Raw genomic sequence first — 21,956 nt, forward strand, 5'->3', positions numbered from 1 at the left:
AGCAGCAAGGTTAACTGACTTCAAACTCTATTATGCACTTAATAGACTTACTGCACTGTACAAGCTGCGCAGAAACTTTACAGTTTTATTAATGGTATATGTTTGTTTGCAGCATAGTTCAGCTTTAGGTTCCTTTCAGACATGCACATCCTTATTTAAATGTGATGGCAATTAAAGGCCCTGTTGGTCAGTGTCGAGCCATCAGTGAGCGTCTGTTGCCCTAGATTTTGTGGTGTGTCCCGCACCATTGGTAGTAGTCAGCCCTTGTCGGCTGATTCAGTGTACTGAATCAGCGACGAGACAGCGGAGCCCATCGGTGAGTGAAATCACTCAGACTGGCAGTTCAGCTCAGTGCATGAGAAGAAAAACAGAAGTGAGGAAAGCAAACAAACAGCTCAAGTCACGAGGGAGTTCGACTAAAACAAACTTGTTATTTAAGGAAAACAATTAAGCTATTGAGCTCTTTAGCAGACACAGTTAATAATTGCTGGCGTTACTGTTGGCTAGAGCATGGGAAATATAATTAGTTCTATGAACATCAGGTTGTGTTGTTAATGCGCTAACTGGTTAACTCATCTTAAATTTATCCTGTTTCTCTTTTTGAATGATGAATACAGATTAATGCAGAGTTATTTCCTCTCACAGAGGTGCAGAACGTATGTGCTGGTTGGCTGTAATCTTTGTTGCGTGTTCACACTTTGGCCAAGACAGAGGCGACATGATGCGGTGCAACAGCTTCGACAGCAGTCGGCCTTCTTTATAAATACTTCTTTGATGTCAGTTTGGTGTTTGGTGTGTCATTTCCATAACACTTCCAGCACAGCACAAGTCTGAACTGAACTCTATTCTCATGTCATATAAATCTATAAAAATAATTTTTCCCTTTGCGATGCAGTGCAAAAGAGATTAAAACAAGTCTATAGACATGCTAGTACATCTCTGTGAGGCAGTGCAGAGCGAGCTAAATGCTAACAACTGCATGCTGACATGCTCACAATCACAATGCCAACATGATATTTAGCAGGTATAATGTTTACCATCTTCACCATTTTAACTTAGTGTGTTAGCATCCTGCATTGCTAATTGGCACTAAACACAAAGTGCAGATGAAGCTGATGGGATTACTGAAGACCTGATGAAGGTGCTAAGTCAAATACTGAGGGAGTTAAAGTTAACACAATTCATCTTGAGGGGGGCGTTACTATCTGCACCTATTCCATGTCTATACATCTAATAGTTGTTGAGTTATTTCAGCCTGAACCAAAGTGGTGGACAGTTAAGCCAACAGACTGAGCAACTAGCATTAGCATCCCTAGAGCCAAGCTGTTAGCGAGGCTAAAATTCCCTCCTCAAACACTTTCAATATTCTAAAAATTGATTTATAGATAATACACGTTAGATTTCTAGACACATTTTCTATGTCTCATGTATTGTTCCTATTCTCGTCTCTGGTTAAATGTGGATTAAAAGCAGCATGATGATAATTAAAGCAAGCAGAAATTGCTTCAGTTTCCACATTTTGGAGTCAGAATCAAAAAGAAGTATTACAAAGGGAAACTGTTAATAGAACAACAATAACAGAGGCCAAAGAAAGCAACATGTTCACACAGTTTTTAGCTGGTGCTGTCAAATGAAAGCAATTTTTGACAAGTTGCATATGACTCATCTCTGCAGATTTATTAACAAACCAGGCCTGATTGAAATCTATGTAGAGCAAACTCAGCCATCATTAAGCCTGAGTGAATGGATGGATTTTGGGTTATGTGGAAACAGAGCTTCACATTTTAACTCAGGCTGGTGCTGCAGCTATACTGACAAACAGGCAATGCTCTTGTGATGCCAACACACGCACACAAACACACACCATCTGAGACACTGGAAGATGAGAGAAGACAGAGTGTGTTTGTCTGAGATGAGAGGCCTGCTTCTGTGAGCTGCTCCGTGCCTCTGCTCTGATTGGGTGATTCAGGGATGGAGAGCAGGACTCGACTGAGCATGAGCAGAACTGGGTTATATAACCTTTGTGGGTCACAAACACTGGCTGGCTGCCTCCTCGTCTATGGCACAGACACACACACAACCTTTTTGCTTCAGCCTTAGCTTGCATAGCTGGCAGAGGATAGGAAGCTGGAAGGAAAGGTAGACTTTCCTTCTGCGTAGGGGTCTCCAAGCCAAAGGGAGGTCATATGGTCTGCAGGTTCTCATCTCACTTTAACACTGCATCAATTGATTCCACTGACTGGCACAGCACCGTCATTTGGACCAGTACAGAAGAATGTTGGTTAGTGTTGGTTTATAACATCCTTGAATACAAATAGACTGGGAACGGGAGCACCTTGACCAGAACAAGACCATCCTCCCACTTGCCATCTGCTGCTTCTAAAACACTGGCTTAAAAATATCTTACTTCACCAGGTTAGAACTATGGTACCATATGAAGTTATCAGCTTGAAAGACACTTAGAGGCAGCACCTCCATCAAATTTTGTCCTGCCCCCAGCTCTCGACAAAATTCTGATGGGTGTCATAAGTGCTGCACTTGTTGGATTTCTGTATGTAACTGCAATTACGGTATTGTGCTGATGTGGTGGCGCTATCATAATCAGCACAGTACACCGGGAAAGGTGCTGCCAAAACTGGAAAGGAGGAAGAGAAGAGCTGTCCTTTTTTTTGTTTTTGGCTAGACCGCAGCAAAGCAGAACAACCAGAGAATCCAGAACTACCTGCAACGTAGTTCATACACTTAACTAATAAAGTACAGAATTATTTAGTAATATTAATGATGAAGACTGTCCAATAAAGGACTAAGACCATAATTTTTGGGGTGGGGATACATTCCTTTTGTACTGCCGTAAGAAAAAATCCATCTCAGCCCCAACAACAAGCTTAGAGGGGTAAAACCAGCACCATGCAATGTACTACATAAATTACTGACAATTAATACCAAACCATAACAACAAGCAGTTAACAGATGACAACATAAATAACATTGTATTACAGAACACAGAGGAAAAATCAGAAGGGATGCAATCTGACAAAATATGCAACTGTTTGCCAATACGTTTGCAAATGGTAAATGGCCTGCATTTACAGTACGGCTTTACGATTTGCCTGTCATTCACCGATTAGACCTGGAGGACAACCAGCTTAACCTCCTGGGCCAGAGCCGCCTCCCAGAAGATAATAATAATTACCCATTTTCTTGTTGTGCTGCCTCCAAATGGCAAAAGAATCAGTTAATGCAGGATTAAAGATCCCATTAAATGGACACTTGATTCTCCAATTAAACTGAGCGTCATCAGTAGTGACTTCATGCTGCACTAGTCGGTGTCAAAAAGGTCCATCAATTATGTCACATAATATTGCAGCCTCAGTGTCATGTTTAGTCCATTTTATCTCACTTTACTCAATCTCATCTTATTACAACTTCATCTCATGCAGACCTACCCGTGTCCAGAGGGTGCGATGAAATATAGGCAGCAGTGGACTCTGTTGTCTGGCATGGATCTGCGGTTCACCCTCGACTCTGCATTCAGGAAGTCCTCGCACTTACTGTCAATGTAATTTATCACTGGCTGCCAGCTGGAAGATGAAGAAAAGATATCAGGCAGAGAAAAGAGGAGGAAATTGGATAATAAAAAACATATGATCACTTTGTAAGAACTCTGCATATGTTCATCTGGGAAACACTCTGACTGTGCCAGGACTCCTCACCAGTTGCTGTTATCAACTGCATCGCCAAACCCAGGAGTATCGACAATAGTGAGTGTCAGCTGGACTCCTCCTTCCTTAATCAGCACTTTGGACTGCTCCACCTGAAACACACCAACATTCACACGATTAGGTCCATTACTGGTCAGAATCAAAACCTATTCCTAAAATCTAAATCTGAGTTTTTGCAGTGTTCTCATTATATTTTTGTATTTGTGCAGATTCAACACATTGTAAATACAATTCAGAATAAAATTTGCTACCACAAATGTGCCCACACACAGCGGCCTCCATGTTTAATTATGTGACACAACCCTCTCCCACTCGGGGCACCGATGATACATCATCACACTGTAAACGCACCCACACAGCCTGCTGGGAGACTCAGAGATACCAGTATCTGCTGCAATCACTTTCCTTCCTCTATGCAGCAAATATTTGGAGCAGTGATGGTGTTTGGGTTAAAGATGGATGATTACCACTTCCTCACTACGCAGGGCACTGAACTCCTGAATGAAATTAATCCTGAAACTGATATGAGGCAGCCAAGTTGAACTTCTTAAAGAGCAGCTACGGTAAATCTTGTGTAGAGGGGAAGCACAGCTGCACTGACCTCTATGGGCTGAAAGCTTTAAATGTGTTGTATTTCTGATCACACCCAGCTGAGAGTTAGTGTCCTAAATAGCAAGGGCGTAGGTTTCATTTAAACATTGGGGGGAACACACATTAAAGGGGAACTAACTACGCCCGTTTTCTTAATTTATACATGTCATTCCTATGGTCCATAATAGTCCATAAATATTAATAAACATGAATAACTCTCTCTCCAATCCAAAAACTAGAGTATAAGGTCTGGAACTGCTCCATAGACAACTAATTGGGAACAATGTTGAAGATGATACTGAAAGCACCCAGGGGAATGTTCTAAGTATATGGGTACATTTTCTGTTTCAGAACTGACATCACTACTACAGAATAAAGCTCATTTGGGTATAAAAATGAAAACAAACATTCTGTGGGTCCAAAATATTAAGCTCCCATTCATTGTCTATGAATCAGCTCTAAACGTTATACTTGATGACATCATAAGTCTGAGACTTACTTCTCTGGTTTCTGGCTTTGAGAGAGAGGGTCTCATGTTCACAAATATTGATTGAACTTTCCTAACTCATGGAAATAAGTAGGGATTCACTGATTGTGATTGCAATGCAGTAACAGAATCTTGTCATCTGATCAGCACTGCCTAGTTTTACAGTTTAATCTGGGTTTAATCTGAGTTTGAGAGAGAGGGGCGTCTCTCTCTATTTTGATCCAATTCCATACTATTTGTGTCTGGGAGGCTGACATACAAAAATGCTGAAATGTGACTGTAGTTCCAACAACAAGTCTAGAGCCAGCTAAAATATGCCAGATGACCTGGCAAATGAGCAGGGAGATCTGGGCGCCAACAGTGGTGTAGCGGTAGGTGATAAGGCTGGTGTTATACTAGGAATATGGGTAAGTTACCGAGGAAAAAGTGGGTATACTCTCCTATATATTCCAGTGGCTTTTTGACTGATAGGTGGGTATACTGTAGACAGTCAGAAAAAACGTTGGTATTCCCCTGTATACCTGCAGATCCACTACACCACTGCTCATTAACCAGTAACTAACCTGTTATTTATTTATTTTTTTAAAGATATTTTTTGGGCCATTTTGCCTTTAATCGATAGGACAGTTAAGCGTGAAAGGGGGAGAGAGAGAAAGGGAGTGACATGCAGCAAAGGGCCACAGGCTGGAGTCGAACCCGGGCCGCTGCGGCAACAGCCTTGTATATGGGGCGCCTGCTCTACCACTAAGCCACCGACGCCCCAACCTGTTAATTTTTAAGGAAAAAAAGCACAATGACATGAATTACAAGAGACCCTTCCTTTTGATCTAGCACTCCATTTACTCAGTAGGCTGTCTGAGAGACAGACAGACATAGGGCCCACTGCCCACCCTCTGATCTACCGTCAGCCTTGGCCGCTCTGTACGGCGCCCCAGCCTGGTCGGGTGGGAGTTAGGTAGCAGAGCCGCTCATTTGGGGTTCCTGTTGGTTAAGTTGTCTGGTCCTACTCTTTCAGGTAGCCACGGTGAGTAAGCGGCTTCATTTTGAACCATATAAGGTTTTTAGCCTTGTTAGCTATGTTAGCACCACTAGCTGTGTTGACATTGCCAACTGTGTTAACAGAGCTAACAAGTTAACAATGCTAAAGAGGTCACCAGTGACCTGTCGGGAAACCGGAGGGTGGGCACAATGTTTTCCCTGCAACACTGTTGGTTTGGGACAGTGTTGCTAGTAGTAATTGCCAAATGAGTGGTGCGGCGAGCTAGCTCCCACCCAGCCCAGCTGGCACGCAGTGAAGAGTGGCCAAGGCTCACAGGCAGTGGGCACTATGTTTCTGCATGTTAACGTGACAAGCTGGCTGTCTGTCTCCCTCCAGATCCAGGTGGTCCGCAGTGCAGTAAACTGATTTTATCGGTTTGAATTATCGGTTAACCGCTGACACCCCTCGTCACCAATAATGTAAAGATATAAATGTGAAGCCTTTGTTGTGGCAAAATGCCTAAAATGTGCAACCATCTCTGTATAGTCATGGAAGACCACAATCAACTACTGCTAACCAAAAAGGCAAATGTTAATAAAAACTATTCAGTGTATTTGACATAATATAAAAAGGTAAAACTGGTCCTGCTGACTACTTTGTGTCTCAGTGCCTCAGTATGCTTAATGAGGTTCCAGGTGCTATATTAATTCCAGATCCAACATATTGTTGTTAAGAAAATAACCATCTGATTGATTTTGTGCGTGCAGCCTTAGTTCAAAACAGAAAAAGCAGACCAACACAACCATTCCATCTCACACTTCAGCTACATATATTCACATTCAGCCCCACAGATCCATCATTTCCTGCAGTTCTTCTGCTGTTCCCTCGCTTTGCCGCATACTTTCACAAGGCCATCTAGTTATTTTAGGATCACCCCTTTAACTCAAACTACAGCCCTCTCGCTCTAACACAAACATTCTTCAGCTTCCACAAACCTTTAGATAATCTGTCTGACTTTACAGCTGAGCATATATATCACGAACCACGGTCATTTGACATATCTGAGCTTAATTGTGCATCTAGCGTGTGTGTTTCAACGTGTGTTTGCACTGTAAGTGTTTGTGCATGACATGTGAGACATCTCAAAACCAAATCTGCTATTTCCACCGTTTCCGCGAAGAAAAACAGATTGGGAGAAAACCTCAAATATGCCGTCAGTCTCAACACCATCATTTAAAAAGAAATCTGATCCGGGGGAAAGTGAGTGAGCGACAAAGCATGAGAGATTGTTCTGGAATATAAATACTCTGACCCGGTCTCTCCCCCTCCTCCTCAGACCACAGCACCCATGGCAAACACACTTACACACACTAATTGCTACTTGCAGGAGAGCATGTATGCCCACGTTGCGCTCATGGGGTTCATATGAGGTTCGGTGTGTGAGTGATGGACTAAAAGGGAGTTGGGAGCAAAATGTTCTTAATGTTTTCAGTCTAGCCAAAACAGAGTAAATTTAGCACTATGCTGAGACTGAAACATAACAGAGTTGCTGTCATGTGGAGATGCAAAAGATAAAGCGACATCACCTGATTTTTTTTCTCCAATCCATAATTTAGGACACACTGCATGAGGACAGGGACACAGAGACTAAATTAACAAAGTGGAAAAACAGAGATTTCACTGCCCACAGCAGAATATCAGCATTTATAAGTTGGTGCAGTGGGAAAAATTCACACTGAATGAGGAAATTAATTAATTTAATTACAAGTCTGGACTCTCTGTTCCTCCCATGGTCAGCACTGTTGAGACAGCTTCTTATTGGTCAAATTTGTATGTCAAAGTTCTTCAAGTTGAATTCCAGCAAATCCATTTATTGCAGTGATTCCAATGAAATGAACAAATCTCATTACTGAATGTCACCATTTTAAATGTTTGTGTGTCCAGGCATTTGGTAACACAAAAAACATCTACCAGTATTTAACCATGTTGATAGTTTTGGTTTATATGTCAAGGTTTAAGATTTCTGCCTCCACTACATTGAGGATGAATGGAATTTAGTCAGTGGTGCTCACAGCAATGATAAATTACATTTAAAAATTTCAACACGACAGTTGCTTTTCCTGAGGCTTTTCTCTTTTTTTTGTCAGTTAGCGTGCAGTGTGCTTCTATGGACATTTTGGTCCCCAGAAGTAGCTGCAGAGTAGTGGTCCTCACTTTTATGCTGCTCTTAGGGTTAAAATCATTACACTTGGTCAAGTCATCCTGTTCACTTGGTGAAGATGTCTGCAACGGGTACTGGCAGCTGCCGACCCAGACCCATGGTGAGTCTGAGGGAGACCAAGTCAGTTGCCCAAGTAAGAGAGGCTTTGCCTGAGATAAGGTTTTTTTTTCCCTTAGAAGTTGGAAATCCACAGCTTACAGCTACTTAATACAATATAAACTACCTTTTCTTAATATCTTGTGTTGACAATAAATGCTGTTGCACATTTCTAATCCGTTGATAGCAAAGTTAGCATGCATTAGCTCAAAGGGCTAGCTTGGCTTGTTTACTATATTACGTGATTACCGCTGTGACACTGCATGTCCCACCAAACCCTGTTCGAAAATCTGGCACTTAAAGTGTTGCTTGATCCTCTATATGAAAAAAGGAACGAATAGTCGAATATTTGTATTGACTTTCTTTGTGCTCTCAAAGGTACCAAAACCAAAAAATACAAACAGGGTCTATATTCTAGATGAAACAACCCTTTTAACTTTAAATCCATTCATTTCTAAACATCTCACGATTTAGCTATGGATTTTCAGCTCAATTTTCTCACTCCCCTACCTACACTACCGACACAAGAGCCCTTCTGGGCCAGCCAAAAGACAAACTGAATAGCTGGCTCCTAGGGGAAAGCAGTTGTGTGTATTGTGGATGTGTGGGTGATGCTTGTTGTCTTCATGTGCAAACATGACAGTGTATAGTCTAAGCTGGAGCCAAATCCTGCTGCAAAGTGATCTGACAAATGTGTTTTGATTTTGTGCATGGGGGCAGTTTTTAGGAATTATTCAACTTCATTAAAATTTATTATCAACTAAAGAGAGGATGATTTATTCAGCCTTTTAGCAGTGTGTGTGTGTGTGTGTCTGTCTTTATATGAGTATGTGTAAAAATACATAGCAAAGCCCCACCTGCTGGCAACAGAAGGAAGTGATTACCTGTGGGGCTGCCCCTTGAAAGTCAGAGATTTGAATCATCAGTCTGAGACCCCTCAGTCGACTGAGACTGCTTCAAGTCGAGCAGTCTTTTTTTTTTTTGCTTGCCCGTGTGCTGTGCAGTGTACGTCTGGAATTGTGTTTCAACCCTACATTTTGCTGCAGAGTGAGCGCTCTTCACTTTTATGCTGCTCTTTGATACAGGGTGCTGCGAACATGATGTAGCAGCCCGAAGGAGGAGAGACTCTACTCTACTCTCCACTTGCTTACAACTAAACACAATAAAATCTCTGGCTTTTGTTTGATATCTTGTGCCGGCAAAAAATGTTGTTGCACATTTCTCAATCGTCAATAAATTGTTAGCTTATTTACTATATTACGTGGATGACGCTGTCACACTAAACATCCTGCTGAATCCCGTTCAAACTTTAAATTAAAAAAAAGAAGAAGAAAAAAAAAAAAAAAAGTCAAATACTCGTATTGAACAGTCAAATCTGATTCACTTGGCATAATTCTGAGTCGCAGTAACACTGCTGCAATTTGATTTGCTGTTTGTTAGAATTTCTGAGATTAAACACCATGGTGCCCAGCAGCCATGAGATGTTGCTGTAACCCAAACCTGTGATAAAAACAATCTGATTTAATTTGGAGTGGTTCTCCATTGAAAAAGAAAAGGCTAACTGCTAGCTTGTCGGAGTAGAGGCTTTTTTGCTTCCCGTGTGTGTTATTAGGAGGGAATGGTATCTGGTTAACAACAAGCTTTTAGGATCGCAAGCATCATTCCGAGAGGATTACCAAACATGAAAGCAGCAGGACATCGCAGTAAAAATAGTCTTGCTCAGCACAGCGAACACAGCTACCTTAATTGACAGAGCATATAAATGAGGAATTGAGCATTATAACAGTCATGATGAGGAGAAGAGGCAGTGCTCAGTCAGATTATCACCTGTGTTAAACTGTGCGGGAAATGTGAAACAGTGCATTATGTCAAATTGTAAAATTGTGCAATATTCTGGTTTTGCATCTTTGTGCTATATACGTTAAATGTGTGTGTGTGTGTGTGTGTGTGTGTGTGTGTGTCTGAGGGTGGGTGGGTGTTACGTTACATGGGAACATTCTTGCCCTACTACTGACCCTATCAGGCCTCAGGGGAAATACAAGGACTCTCACCCAATTCCCTGTTTTTCTTTGTCTCTCCACAGTCACCTCTTACCGACCCATCAGTGTCTGAGTCCACAGATACACTCCTCTCACTGTGTCTCTGCCCATTTCCTCCTGCACCCTGCATCCCTCCTTTTTCCTCCTGGCTGCACTGCTCCTGTCCACAACCCTTCTCTTCCACCTTATAGTAGTTGCATTTACCATCTTCTTTTCCCTCCTCCTTCATAACCCTCCTCCCTTTTTCCAAAATGCCTCTCCTCCCCTCTCTCTGTCCTCTGCTCCCCACTGCTACTCCAGATGCAGCCTCCCTTCTCCTCCTCCTCCTCTGTCATGACCATAAAAGGACAAAACCAGGCCCTGTGGCCTTGCTCTTTCCCTCTTAGTTACTCCATCCTTCTCTCTCGCCCTTCTTTTCTACAACACTCCATCCCTTTTTCTTCCTCCTCTCCAGAAGACTCCATCTCTTGCTCCCGCTCTCCTTTTTTCTTTACGTACTTTAACCTTTTACTCTCAGTGGCAGTATGACAACTACGACTGGTACAACCAATGTGGCTTTGAAACTTAATAATATTTTGTGCTAAGGATGTAAGCAGCTATACTTTCTTCTGAAATTAAATGTTTCCAAGATGTCAGTCTAATCCAAGAGATTTCATAGGACTACCAATTAAACCATTTTATATTAAAAGGCTCCTTCCCAGAGTATTAAAATATTTTAGGTGATCCATGGATAGATTACTTAAAAATGCTTAAAAAAAGGGCAAAACAACAAAAAAGAAACACAAAATGACTACAAAGGGGAAAAAAGTGACCAAAAAAGACACAAAAATTACAAAAATAAATAAAATATTTTTATGAGACACAAAATGACTACAAAGAGATGCAAAAATAAATAAAAAGGGACACAAAATGACTACAAATTAAAAAACTACATCTGATAGACACAAAATAAATAGCAAAAAAGGGTAAAACAACCCCAAAACAGACATAAATTGACTACAGAGAGGCACAAAATGACCAAAAAAAAAACCCAACAAAAAGACAAATGACTACAACAAAAAATGAGGGAAAAATACCACAAATGTTGTGAGTGTGTTTCCAGTCCTATGTAGGAGAGGTGGTGGGGCCTTTACATGTCTGTGCCCAGGGGCCCATTGTCTCATAATCTGCCCATGGGGTGACCAGTCCATTGGCCAACTAACTTTAAAGTAGTGGGGTCAGATCTAAGTAACACATTGCCAACTCTGGTTCTAACACTTAATCACACACAGCTTATGAATTGTCCAGCATGATTGGAATTTTGGAGTCCAAGTTCTCAGCATCTCATCAATGCACTGACCAACAGGCAGGACACACCCTTGACATAAAGTAATTTCAAACATCTAGATATGTGGAGTTTCTAAAAGCAGCTGGAATGTTTGACATGTTATGTGGGCAGAGTCTTTGCCTGTGGCGAGTACAGATAATAAAATGTCACAAGTCAAGTTTGAGGGGTGTAAAAGTCAAAGTTCAGACCAAGGTAGAATCTGAAGAAACCTTTGTGTTGCTCACTCAAAGAACAGACCTTTTATATCTAGGAATGCATGATACTCAAATGTTTGCAGATATCTGATAATAACGGATAATTTTCATGGTTGTGGTTTGGGTTGGGATAGACTGTTGAAATTAGAGAGCAGGTTGTGGAGGGGTTAGCAATACTGCCAACAAGTCACATGTGAAAATAGAGGTATAATTTACCTACATGACTGAAAGAAAACTAAAAAAATCAGACATACTTTATAACGGAAATAAAAACTGTTTGTGGGCATCATTAAGAGTTGCAAACCACTGACAAGCAGTTGGATACGAGGAATGCATCTCTTAGTCAACACCACAAACTGCTCCTACCAAAGAAAACCAAAAAACCTGTTTCAACTGTTACTTTGTTTCAGGGAGTTTTTTTCTGCTTTTGTGCAGAACTGTCAATCACTCATCTCCATTCAGATCTCATGCTGTAATGATAAACATCTGTGCAACTTGGCGGCTCAAATGTCTGACTTGGACGTGCTGATGCATTCTTAAGACTTTGGTTGCATCTGATCACTGTTTCATATGTAAAAGTCTCACCCTCAGTGTGCAGTACTTCTACATGTACGCTTCACAACAATGATGAACAAGCCTTGAGTTCCAAAAAATGAAATCAAATATATATATTCTTTGGTATGTTTCATTCAAATAGTTTTCCTCAAACCAATATTGACATTTTCCAACGTAATACAACTGCACGAAGGACAAGCGTATAATAAATCTGCATTTAAGTTAAGTAAATCCAATCCAAGTAAGAAACTACAAATCTGGCAGCGGAATAGTTTTGCATTAAGAAAATACTGTAAAACTTGCATCAAGGCTTTCCTTTACGGGTTATCTACAATGTTTGTTTAGTGTTCTGAATTATTTTATATAATACTCTTAGAGATTAAAGTGCTGGTGGTGATGTGTTGTGATGGGAAGCTTTGGACAAATGTTAACAGCATCTCTCTTTGTCATCAGCATGAACAAAACTGTGAAGTTTAAATGCAATTTTAACCAACAGCAGCAGTCATGTTTTCTTAAGCAGTCAGTCATGAGCCAAGTTCATCCAGCCATCTACATTTTCAGTTGACGCACAAGAAGCAGAAGACATTTGAAAACAACCAAACCAAAAATCTGTTTTTTAACTGTAAGTTAAAACAACTTTAACAGATTACAAAAACCTGTGCAGCTGCGTCTCATTTGTGGCTCTGTTTTTCATTGGATGTAGCTATTTTTCTTGCCGTGGCAAAGATACACGACATCCCATCATTAAACCTGCCTAGAGCTACTACCGACCCAAAAATCAGGCCCAACCCTACATGAACCTGCATAGTTTCTGTCTAAGCTCGACCCGAGCAGTTTTGGGCCAGAGCCTGATCACAAACCTGAATTTCCACTGTAAATTATTATTTTTAAAACATTTAAACATATATTACAAGCTAAAATAAACTACAGTCTCTCCAGTGGGGACACAGACATTTGTGACAGGATTTCTAACACGCCCCTTCTCCTACCGAATGTTCAGCATCATATGCAATATATGTTAAATCGAAATTGTATAACATTCCTCCTCAGTAATGAGAGGTGGCAGCACCCCATACATTATTCTTTATGACTTTACACAGTCTTTAAGGTCTGCATTAAAAAATAATCAAAGTTATAATCACGCTATACCTGTTTAAATTGCTGTGATGTCATCAGCACATCATCAACTACTGAGCTGTGATCTTCTGACTTACCATGGTAACAACTGCTTCTTAAGAGTTCATTTGGAGGAAGTCCGTCTGTGGTATAATATTTGACCTACTTACAACCTAACCTTGATACATGAACCAAACTTGAACATCATGTGTGAAGCCAAATGAGTCTGTAGGTCGTGATGCTGAATAACCTCACCTGCACAGTCTTCTTTATGCGCTGGGAGGGCCCGGGGTAGTCCTTGGAGTACAGGTCAGTCAGGAACAGAGAGTTGATGAGTGTCGACTTCCCAAGCCCAGATTCACCTGAGGGCAAACGCACAAATTCAACAAAGTTAAATGAATAAGATCATGAATTTAATTCTAGCTCCATTTTATGGCATAGCAATGAAGAACTAGCATCTCATATTTTATTTGGCATGAGTACAGCGAATGAAAAGACAGCCTGCTGGCCACATGTTCTGTGCATGCATACATACGTTCAACTACAGGCAGACACACATGCATTGAGGACCTTACACAAAAGCATGTGCATACACTGCACACACACTCTCACACACATATGGGGGCCTGGAGGGAAGGAGCAGGAGCAGAGAAAATAAAGTAGATTCATCGTCTGTGAAGGAAAAGGTCAGGAGCTCGTCTGCCAGCAAGAAAAGCTTTCAGATAGGGGAATAAAACATTTCCTCTCCACCTCCTGCTTACTCCCTCTCTCACTATGCCCATTCATCCACTCTTCCTCCGTCCCTTTCACGAAACGCTTCCCTTACATATAAATCTTCCTGTTTTCTCTCCTTACTGTGCCAACTTTCCATCCTCTGCTCCCACACTGATGTTAGGAACACAGCATTCACACAAACACACAGTTAACATTTACTTAACAAAGAGCGCGGCCATTCCAAACATACACACTGCATACCCTCTCACACACGCACAATGCTGTGATTAATGGCCGAGCATTTGGCTCGTGTCTCTTGAAAGGCGTTGGAGGAGTGTTTGGTTGGAGGGAAGGACGGCTGCTTGTCCTAGCAAGACCTCTGACTGACTCCCAGTGCACCATCACGCTGCTCTTCAGCCTTTGAAAATCTGCCACTGCCACTACCCTGTGACCAAACACCAACCACGATGGGTAAACAGTAGCTTACCAAACATTTGCAAGACAAATATTAAGGAGGTTATTCTAATCAATGAGATCTACCAGATTAAAGACAGCAGAGTTGTAAGAGCCCAGTGTCATTTACTAGATTAGTATTCAAACTACTGTTTTTAAGTGTTATGGTTTTCCAATGGAGCAGAGTGGATGCTGAGTCTTTGGAAATTAAAAGCTATCACCTAAATCATTGATTACAGGGCTTGAGCACTGCTATAATGTTTCAGGAAGCTGTCATTCTAACCAATGGATGGGCCTCCAGGGCAACAGAGAGCAATGTAAAGTAACTGTGTACAACTTGAAAACAGAGCGAGCCTTGACCAAGTTCAGTGTTAATTAAGTAGTTGCAATATGCCGATGTTTCAGTGGTTTAAATTCAATAGAAATATCTCTGGCCAGTGAGCTCCCATTTCATTTTTTCATTTTTCAAAATAAACATATAAATGTCTTTTTCTTATTTTGTTTCTCTTGCAGCATTGAAAATGTACCAAACTATGATCACAAAACCTACATACCCATCAAACCCTGGATTCTGTGAACGATTACGCCTCTATTAATTAATCTCGATTGATTCTCTAGTCTAAAAAAAGGTAAAAAAAAAAAATAAGTTAATCTATCAAAAGTTCCCACAACCCAACATGTCTTCAAAATCCAATCCAAATAATCAGAGCTGAACGGGGGAGGCTAATTGGGACAGATCTGTCCTCAGGGGGGTTTAGACTACAGCAGTGACACAAGTCCCTTTCAAACATGCACTGCAGCCCCGAACTTATCAAGACATTATCCAGATGAGCTGTAAATGTGAAAGCAAATGTCTTAATCAGTAGTATCGGACATTAATGAGACTTAACCCTGCCAGCTCACTGGTCCAAAGTCTGTGTAATGTCTGACTGAACCCATATATGAATACTGCTGGTAATTAATCCAGAGATTTCACAGCGAACAAGTGGGCATGTCGGTGACATTTTTATCATATGACTTATAATGATAGAAACATGCAGCAGTCATACAAGACTGACAGAGTGGGTGCATTTACACGAACCCACAAACGAAAATGTCTAACTGAAGAAATGATGAGATTTAATAACTTCCGTCTGTAAAGGTCAATGGCTAGATCATCTGACAAATTTTAGAAACAGCAAGAGACTTTGTTCTTCATGACCAAATTACAAACTGGCTGTTTCCTCCCGCATGCTCTACCCAGGCAACACCCCTCGCCTAAACTAAATGGAGTATTTCCAGTAGGTAAGAATGAGTCTGACATGGAAAATCTCCTGTTGTGTGCCTCAATTTACGGATCTGATTTTCCTGACGTTGTCCGGAGTTCATTTAATAAAAGGCTAGACTTAAGTTTCCATCACACTGTGGGCCTTTTTAGCTACAAATCCTCCACCTCAGCTGTACAAGAACTCACAACCCACAGAGCAAAATCCAAAGAGATTCACATTGGAGGACATTCTGACATTTGACAATGCCTGGCATTTTTGCTTGATAACTAAAACAATAACCAAATAGTTGCCTATTCATTTTTCTGATGATCAACACATTGCTTTGGCACCAACTTTAAACATAACTTAGGCACAGAACCCACATTTTTTTCCTATTCTTTACCCTGTTTAAGTTAGGCTTTTTAGTAAGAGTGTTGCTGCAATATGTATTATGTCTTTTATGCAGCAATTGTTCCTTAACAATTTTCCTTTTTCCAAAAAATTAACCAAAATAAAATACATTTTTGGACTTTTAATATTTGCGTTTCAAACCGGCAGCGACATTGCTACAGTAAGTCACTTAATCAAATCAAGCTGCTCTCCACAGCAAAGAAAAATCTGTATAGTGCTGGCAAGCTGTATTGCTCTTACCATATAGCACCTGTGTGCAGCCTGAAAGCAGAAAGCTGGAGGTTTTCCATTTCAAAATGATGATCAGATGTTGTTCCAGTAATTCTAGATTGATGAGCAATTTTCCAGATATGGCACAGCTCACTAAGTGTGCTGTGCCATATCTGGAGCTTCTTAAAGTGCTCCAGATTGAGATGCTTTACTGTGACGTTAGCATGAAGTAAAATGCTAATTCAAAGATACACACTGCAAGGCTTTGAAAGGCTACATGATTATTAGCAAATGTCAGAAACACAGGAAAAATGTCATAACACTTTTTTAATGCAAGCCAGCTTCTGGTGCTGATGAAGGGTCAGTGTGGTTTTTTTAGCTGCAAAATACCTTTAAAGCTTGGGATGTTCTGTATTATTGGGGCGGTCCATGTTTGTCATTTTAACCGTTCAAGGCGATGGTCAGTAATGGCTAAAATTGAGAAGCTGCTTCATTAATGTTTTGTATGGTGATCTGTGCTTATGAGAATGAGAGCGAACAAGTAACAGATTCGTCACCACGGAAACTGAGCAAATTTTGCAAACCTGGGTGTCAGAACAGAATCAATCATCAGTGCAACCGGTTCATTATTTTATTCATTCTATGGCCACAAATACTGATTCTCTTTTTATCCCCTTTAAATCAGCAACCTGCCAGAGGAAAACATCTGCAGGGAGAACGGTTTCATTCATACTTTCCACAGGACATCTGGGTTTTCCATCAGTCCATATCTTGTTGGTGTGAAGCCCCAGAGGATTCCAGTCTTACCCCTTCTTAACCCCTCGGTCTGCCCCCTGTGTGTGTTTGCTCAGTTATGGATGATATTCCGTCCCAGTGTGAGTTATGAACACAGATTGTCTCTGTGTCTCCTACAGCCTCTGCAGCCAGACGACGGCCGACGCACCCGTCTGATGGACTGTTTGGAGTTAGAGGTCAAGCATGCACACATATGTATACACAAAGGCCATTTCATGACGAGATAGCACAGATGTATGAAAACCTCCTCCTCCTCAGTGCTGGGTAAATTGCTCCCAGTCCTGCAAAAGGGGGAAGGTTATCTAAACGTGGAGGGGAGGGGAGTGTGTTTGGGTATGTGTGCCCTTCAGTATTGAACTATATATCTCCCTGTTAGCTTTGCTCTGTTGTTAGGTTAGTGTCACTACCGATGCAAACTCGACAAAACAAATAGCAGGTAATGAAGTGAAAAGTCTAACCTAACAATGACCCCACTCACATGGAGGGTGCAACTGGATTATCTACTTAAACTAATCAAAAACAATTAATGTGATGGATTAACTTGGACAACTGGAGAACCACCCCACGTTTCCCTTATCAACCTTATAAAACTGATACAGCAAACATGTTCCTGAACAGCTGCCCTTTTACAAATTTTGCAGACACAGAGCAACATCAGCATTGACTTGGAGGCATGTTTCTGACAAATATTCACCCTCCATTTAGCTCTGTATAAATCTGCATCAACCCAAAGAAAACTATTTGGCTCTTAAGTTGAAAAATGCTCCACTATGTTCACTGACTAGTCTTGAGCCTTGTCTGTCTGCTGTGGTGCTGAGAGGTAGATGGTTTATATGGTTTTTACAACCGACCTCACGAGTCATGTGACAATTCCCTGTGAGTTTGTCACACCTCTCACATTGTACACACAATTTGATCGATAGTCAGTGTTAAAATAATAATAGGTGCAGCTTATTCAATGTCAGGCTGTTGGTGAGTGTCAGCCACCCTAGTTTTGCAGCGTGTCCTGCACCGTTGGCACTAATCGGCCACTGTCAGCTTTTCCTTTGTATGATTTAACATGTTGAATCGTTGTGGGAGACGACGGTGAAAGACTCTCATTGGCAGTTCACCTCCGTGCATTAGAAGAAAAATGGAAGTGAGGAAAAGAAACAAATGGCTAAAGTCAAGAGGGCATGACACTGAAACAGAACTGTTATTTAAAGTAAGATTGCTTTAGTCACTGAGCTCTTAAGCAGAAACAGTCCATAGTTTTTTGTTATTGTTCACTAGCGCACAGTAAATATCCTTAATTCTTTCGGCAATGTGCTAGCGTCACTTTGGTATGTCTGGACCTTTAGTCCTAGTACAGACTTATATTAGAGGAAGGACGTCATTTCTGTCCTTATATTCATTTTCTTTTTAAATAATTGATTTCACATGTACCCACAGTAAGAAATTTGTCTTTTCTTCAAACTAAATTACTTACTGCTTGTGTAGCCAACATTCAAACAGGCCTCCATGACTGTGCCAGTCATGGCTGCCAGGAGTCACAGATGGGACACAGATGCACCACGAGCTATTTTCTTTAGAGTGACAATGGAGTGTCTATGAAAACACTACAAAAGTCAAAACAGTGCTTAAAGGATCTTGTGAGGGAATCTCTCTGGATGACTTAACCTGTGTGAACGCAGATTCCAGGTGCGGTATCAGGACAGAAAGTCGTGAGTCAAAATGTTACAGTTTCTGTTCCTGACAGGTTTGGTCTGTGGTCTTACTGAACCAGACCTTCCCAGTCTTGTCTCTGGGACAGCTGTGATACTGAGATCTGCCATCCCAAAAGACCAGACAGAGGCCTCAAAACAAACTTAACACCCTCAGTCACAGGTCCTGAACAAACACTAGACAAAACTCGCCTACACCCCACTGACTAAACATCTTATTGGATCCTCAGCAAACATCATGTTGGCTGTCCTTAACTAAACAGGTCTTACAAACACTGTAATCTAGAAACTAAGCAGCATTCTCCACTTGTAAGAATAACAAGTAAACCTATTCTAAATGACATTCTGGTAGCTAAAAATTACAGGTTACTTTCTCTGACAGAGAGGCCCACAGTGTGACGGGTGCTTCACTCAGTCTAAACCCCCCCCTGAGGGCAGGTCCGTCCCAATTAGCCTCCCTAGTTCAGCTTTAATTAAATATTGGTTCCACATGACAAGTGGAAGCGCAGTGCCAGCTCTCTGTAAATAGACTAATGACCTGAGCGTCAGTGATGGATGGCTGAGCCTTCCAGCTCATCCCTGCTGTTTCTCTTCCTCTTCCTCTCTCCCTCATCAGGACATCGCTACATCTCCCCACAGCCCTGTGTCACTCAGCCTCCAACCACGTTCTATTTTGCCCCATTTCTCCATCCCTGCTGTCAGTCTTCAATTCTTTCACTGTTAGTATGGGGATTATTATGCCTCACATGAACAGAGGATAGTCATTGCATGCGTCTTCATACATATATGAAGATGCATGCAATGACTACCTCTGTAGTCATTGCATGCATCTTCATATATGTATTCCTATTTTTATTTTTACATTTTTTTTTCATTTTTTCACTCAAGTATTACATGTGATGAACACTTGAATGTATTTTGAAAATAAACTGAGAAATAATCGTCTGTGTTTTATCGGGTTCAATTAGGAAGGGGAAAATATTGCAATACAAAACACTCACAATCAGTTGATTGTGGGGAATTTCCATTATTGGGATAATCATAAATATTGTGTAACACCCACAGAGGCTGTTGGGCAACCAACAATTTAAGAAACTCCACAAAAACAGGCTGCATACAACTCAAAAACCTAAAAAAAAAAGCACAGATCTTCATCAAGCATTCACATATTTTGTATTAAAAGTTATGATGCCATTTAAAATAGTTGAAAAGCCTGGATTATTTGTTTGACACAAATCAAGTTGAACAACTGTGTTGCTAGAGTGTAATGTTTACACAGATTTAAATATTGTTTTAATTATATGAAGGACCACAGTTCTTTTTTGTCTTTATTCTTTGTATTTGTCAACATAGAAAAACTGAATCAATATAATATAAATCATACAAAAAACAAACAAACAAGGAAACCACAATAAAAGCGATTACTGTAATTAGTATGTCTTTGTGTTACGTAATTTGTTATTTGGTTTCTCTTGCAAAAGAGATCTTAATCTGAATGGGACTACCCAATAAATAACTAGCCCAAAGACATATTTTCACTGCTATAACGATGGTCTCCTCATAAAACTGGGCAGTCTATACAGTAGAAAGATGCAAATAGTTTTAAAATTGGTGCTACATGACCAGAGAAAACAGAAAAAGAAGGCTGTGGCATTTGCTTTCTCTCAAGAGGTAGGAAACCTGCAACTACCACAATGCACTGCACCACGCCAGACCAATAAATGCTTCTGCTGGCGGGTGATGTAATGTGAGCGTGTCCGTTTTGACCATAGTTTTGACACAGAAAGCAATATGCTGGTCTTCTGGTAACAAACAATCTTGAATTACAGGAAAGTGGTGAGCTAAAATGTGTTTCTGAAAACATTTTAGGTGAGAAATAGGCAACGCAGAAACAGAATCTTCTGACATATTTGATCATTACTGCTTAGCTTTACCATTTGTTTTGAGTTTAGTCGTAGTTTGAGAGAGAGAGAGGTGCGGTTTTCTCTCTTGATCTGCTTCTATATTTTGTCTCCATAGTATGGAAGTACAATCTGTAGTTTGCAACAGCCCTAGAGACAGTGAAAATCCGCTGTATGATGCAAAATGTGTCATATGAACTAAAAACTAATGGCCACAAATTTAAATTAATAAGCAGGTACAAGAAGAACACAATGACTGTTTGGCAAATGGGCTCTGTGATCTCACTGCTGTGAGACGAAATGGCTTGTAGCAGCCGGCATCCACTTATCCTGAAAACCGTGTTTGGGATGAACAGAGGTCTTCCTCGGGATGTCCTCAGGACAAAAGGACGCAGTGGACTCCCTATGGACGTGCCAGGGAACACACCTTATTGTTCACTTGATAATGCTATATTGTTAAAAACGAATCCGGGTTGAAATCAGAAGGAGGAGCACTAGTTAATGTTAGCTGTTTGCAGCTGGTGGCCGCAACTAACAGCTAACAGATGTTGCATTGAGTTACATTACAATGTATTCAAGCTCTATTGAGTAAAAAATAAATAAATAAATAAATAAATAAAATAAAATTATGATATAATGTATATAGTAAAGAGGAAGTTTTAAAGCAGGTGTTTGTTTTTGTTTTTTTACATGATTTTTATGCGAAAGGGTATATTAATGGCTGTTTCATAGGTAAATTTGTATGCTTAAATTTGTGCTCATTCAAAAGTAGTGTTCTGAAGGGGTTAATTACTAAAAACAGTTCAGGCATTTTATGGTGCAAAAGTAAACAACAAAACCATAAAAATCCTGGTATCGGCTATAGGCCATCAACCAGATTGTTATTTTAAACATCTTTATCGGTATCAGCCCAGAACCTCACAATTACTGCATCCTAATATATTGAAAGCCATCCATATTAAATATGTTTAGAGAGCTATTGCAAGATGGACTGTGAGAGACAGAAAAACAAACAAATATAAATGGTCAGAGTGGATTTCCCATGGGATTCCTGGCATTCCTCCCTCTCTTTCTCCCATTCTGTCTCTCCCTCTCTCTCTCTCTCAGCCCTGAGGCAGCAGCTGGCCCCCTCACATCCTGACAGGCCTACTAACTAGCACCCAACACAACCACACATACAAACACACTCACACAC

The 21,956-nt window shown here is 40.8% G+C and overlaps 1 protein-coding gene across 1 annotated transcript in view; it reads right to left on the reverse strand.

Moving 5' to 3' along the window:
• Positions 1–21,956, reverse strand: part of LOC126407811 (septin-7-like) — a 63,399-nt gene that overhangs the window by 20,425 nt on the left and 21,018 nt on the right. Inside the window, exons 3-5 of the mRNA XM_050073035.1 lie at positions 13,583–13,689; positions 3,714–3,814; positions 3,447–3,581 (exon numbers count right to left, since the gene is read on the reverse strand). Coding sequence (XP_049928992.1) covers positions 3,447–3,581; positions 3,714–3,814; positions 13,583–13,689 — 343 coding nt within the window. The remainder of the gene's footprint in view (positions 1–3,446; positions 3,582–3,713; positions 3,815–13,582; positions 13,690–21,956) is intronic.

The sequence above is a fragment of the Epinephelus moara genome, chromosome 20 (assembly GCF_006386435.1).
Source record: "Epinephelus moara isolate mb chromosome 20, YSFRI_EMoa_1.0, whole genome shotgun sequence".
Lineage (NCBI taxonomy): Eukaryota > Metazoa > Chordata > Actinopteri > Perciformes > Serranidae > Epinephelus > Epinephelus moara.